Source organism: Brassica napus, chromosome A8 (assembly GCF_020379485.1).
Source record: "Brassica napus cultivar Da-Ae chromosome A8, Da-Ae, whole genome shotgun sequence".
Classification (NCBI taxonomy): Eukaryota; Viridiplantae; Streptophyta; class Magnoliopsida; order Brassicales; family Brassicaceae; genus Brassica; species Brassica napus.
In genome coordinates, this window is record NC_063441.1 from 7,089,338 (window position 1) to 7,093,265 (window position 3,928).

The following is a 3,928-nucleotide window of genomic DNA, read 5'->3' on the forward strand; positions in this document are numbered from 1 at the left end:
TTAGGGTAATTTGAGTGGTATCACATAGTGATAATCAACATTAAAGTGTTTAGTCCTTTTATGGAGCATAGGGTTTGCCGTCAGACACACGGCTGAAAGGTTGTCACAGAGAAGCAGAGGAGTTCTTTGTTGTTGTAATCCCATCACACGCAGAAGGTTTTGAAGCCAGACTATCTCAGAGGCTGCGAGAGACATTGTTCTGTATTCCGCTTCTGTTGAGGACTTGGAAACTGTTTCATGTCTTTTAGCTGACCATGAGATGACATTGGAACCAAGAAGAGTACAAAATCCTCCAGTGGATCGTCTTGTATCTCTGCATCCTGCCCAGTCGCTATCATTATAGCACACCAACGTTGAGTCTGTGCTTGCCTTGATTCCTATTCCCATCTCTAATGTGCCTTTGACATAACGCAGAATGCGCTTAAGAAGGATGAAATCGGACTGACTAGGCAAGTGCATTTTCTGACAGATGAAGTTGACCGAGAATTGTAGGTCAGGTCTTGTCAATGTAAGATACTGGAGTTTGCCAGCTAAGCTCCGGAAGTATGAAGTATCAGAGAATGCTTCATCTTGACCAGGGACCTTATCAAGTTTAAGAAGAAGCGGCGTAGCAACATGAGCGCAATCTTTCATTCCAGCATTAATAAGGAGATCAGTTGCATATTTTGCTTGGTTGAGGAACAAACCATCGGAGTGGTGATGCACCTGAATGCCAAGAAAATAATGGACAGAGCCGAGATCTTTCATTCTGAACACCGTGTTTAGTTGTTCAAGAAGACTGTCAAGCAGCTTAGTGTTGTTACCAGTAACAATCATATCATTTACGTAGAGGAGGAGATAGATGACATCTGAACCTCGGTGATATATGAAGAGAGAAGGGTCTGGAAAGCTGCATTGAAACCCGAAATCTAGAAGAAAATTACTGAACTTATCAAACCACGCCCGCGGAGCCTACTTCAGACCATACACTGCCTTTTTGAGTCTCCAGACATAGTCAGGCTTCTCCGGATCTTCAAGCCTTGGGGCTGTTTCATAAACACTTTATCTTTTAAATCCCCGTGAAGAAAAGCATTCTGTACATCAAGTTGTTTCAACGGCCGCTTCTTAGTAACAGCAACATGTAACAATGTTCTGATAGTCGCAGAACGCACAACTGGGCTAAAGGTCTCAATGTAGTCGATGCCCTCTTCTTGTTCATTACTTTTTGCAACAAGCCGCGACTTTAGCTTCATCACAGTGCCATCAGCGTTTCTTTTGACCTTATGAACCCACCGACAACCTAGAGGATCCTGATCATCCTTAGGAGGAACTAGCTCAAAAGTCTCAGTTTCTTCCATATTCTCTATCTCAGTTCCCATAGCCTTGTTCCAACCAGGATGATTCATAGCCTCCTTCAACGATTTTGGTTCTGTAAATTCTTCCTTGACTGTGATCAAGGCATAGCGAGGATTTGGTTTAACTATACCTGATCTGGCTCGAGTTGTCATAGGATGAATAGGTTCTTGGACATTTGGGGCTGCTGGCTCTTGAGGGAGGGGTTGAGGAGAAGGCGGATTGTTGTTTTCATTAAGTGGAACAACAGGTGTGATGACTTCAATCGGAGGAACTGGTGGAGGAGTTGGCACAAGAACTCTGGCAGGTAATAACTCATCTTGCTGCTGTGTAGACAAAGACTCAGACTGATTCGCGGAAGGCTGTATGTAAGCAGCTCTCCAAGCAGTTAACAAGGAAGAATCAGTGTCTTAGTGAAAGCTTCGGTACAGATCTTCAAAGGGAAATGATGATTCATCAAATAAAACATGACGACTGATAAAGACACGGCCAGTGGGAGGATAGTAACACCTATACCCTTTGTATTTTTCATTGTATCCGAGGAACACACACGCCAAAGACTTGGGATCCAGCTTGTTGTTCATGTAAGGACGCAGGGATGGAAAACATTTGCAGCCGAACACACGCAATGCAGTATACACTGGAGCTGACCCATATAACATTTGATAAGGACTCTTGTGATCAGGAAGAGAGGACGCAGGCAACAAGTTAATGAGGAAGACTGCAGTAAAAAAGGCTTCAACCCAAAACTGTTGAGGAACTCGAGCATGAAACATCATCGTGAGGCCAAGCTCTGTCAAGTGCCTATGTTTCCTCTCAGCCATGCCGTTTTGCTGCGGAGTGTGAGGACAAGAGATTCTTTGTTGAATACCAGCTTTAGTCAGAAGAGATAAGAACTGTTTGCTGAGAAACTCACCCCCACCATCACACTAAAACTGTTGAATTTTACTTTGAAATTGATTCTCTACGAGTAGTTTGAAACGCTCAAAAACAGAGTAAAAATCACATTTCTGCTTCAAAGGATAAAACCATGAAAACCTTGCGTGATGATCAATGAAGATAACATAGAACTTAAACCCTTGATTAGAAACCACAGGGCTTGGACCCCATAAATCACAATGTATGCGCTCCAAAGGGCGTGAAGAAACAAAGTCTGACTCAACAAAGGGAAGTTTACAGCTTTTACCAAAATGGCATGAATCACAAACAGTATTGGAACTAGCCTTATTGAAAATGATTGCCTTATTTCTAGATAGAAGTAGAAGAATATCCGAATTCGCATGACCAAGCCTCTGGTGCCAGACCTTCTCACATGCTGCTTGCTGACGTGTAAAGTAGTAGGCCTGAAACTGGATATTCTTCAAGACGTAAAGATCTTTATGCATGCGACCTTGAGTTATCAACTGCTTTGTCACCTTGTCCTTAACCATAACAGATTGATCATCAAATGTTATTTCACACGGAAAATCTGAGGTAAGCTTAGATACAGAAAGTAAGGACTTAGTTATAGCTGGACAGACAAGCACATCAGCTAACGGTAATATACCTTGTGGTGTGTGCAGTGGAACAGACCCTATGTGAGTGATGGGAAGATAGTCACCGTTATCAACTATAACCTGATCGTTGCCAAGATAAGGCTGAGAAGACTGCAACTGTGAACCATCATTAGTGATGTGAGCTGAAGCGGCGGAGTCTGGATACAACTCCTGACCATTGAACTGACTGTGATCAGAGAGCTTCATCGTTGTTAACGCAGTGTGAAGGTTCTCAGGGGTCTGAAACTGCTGATCGAAACGATTGTAGCACCTATCTGCCGTGTGACCGAAGCGACCACAAATCTGACAAGTGATCCTTGGTCTAGAGCTGTTCCCAGAAAACTGTTGATGAAACCCTCTTCCTCTGGTAGAATAGGAGCCTGATCCACGACCTCGGGATCCTCTGCTACTGTATGAGCCACCACGGCCTCTGTTAGAGTAACCTCTGCCTGTGTGAAAGGCCAGATGAGGTGTTGGAGCTGTGGACTCAGTGTAGATCTTCAACTTGTCATCAAAGTTGACAAGTTTAAAGACTGCTTCTTCAAAGCGAGCATCAGGAGAAGAGTCCATAGAGTGCTCAATAACAGTAGAGATTGATTCATACTCACGACCCAAACCATTTAAAGCAGCATAAATCATCTCTTGTTCAGACACAGGACAACCAATAGAGTCAAGTTGATCACAAATACCTTTGACTTCATTAAGATACGCAGACATAGTTTTATCCTTTTTCATCATACCTTGAAGCTTTCTCTGAAGATCTAGTTTGCAGGTCGCTAAACTCGATTGTACTTCTGTCCAAGGCTGAACCAGACCTCTTGAGCAGACGTAAGACCATAAACCGAACGAATAGCCTCTTCTGTCAACAAACCAAAGAGCCACGCCATGACAAGCTGGTCGGAGCGAATCCATCGTACGAACTCAGGGTTTGCTTCCTCTGTTACAACTTCACCATTTCTGACTAGAACTGTTGGCGACGGACGAGGAGATAACCCATTGATGAATCCAAGCAGGGACTGACTGGAGAGGAAAGACTCGAACTGTGTTGTCCACAAAAGATA

The 3,928-nt window shown here is 43.6% G+C and overlaps 1 protein-coding gene across 1 annotated transcript; it reads right to left on the reverse strand.

Annotated features, from left to right (window-relative positions):
• Positions 1-816, reverse strand: LOC125576893 (uncharacterized mitochondrial protein AtMg00810-like). The gene has a single exon (XM_048737410.1). The coding sequence runs from the start codon at positions 814-816 to the stop codon at positions 1-3; it is 816 nt and encodes a 271-aa protein (XP_048593367.1).
• Positions 817-3,928: the final 3,112 nt, after the last annotated feature.

What these genes read in the sequence shown, in the direction of transcription:
- LOC125576893 (XM_048737410.1), bottom strand. Translation starts at nt 816, where the DNA reads ATGATTGTTACTGGTAACAACACTAAGCTGCTTGACAGTCTTCTTGAA.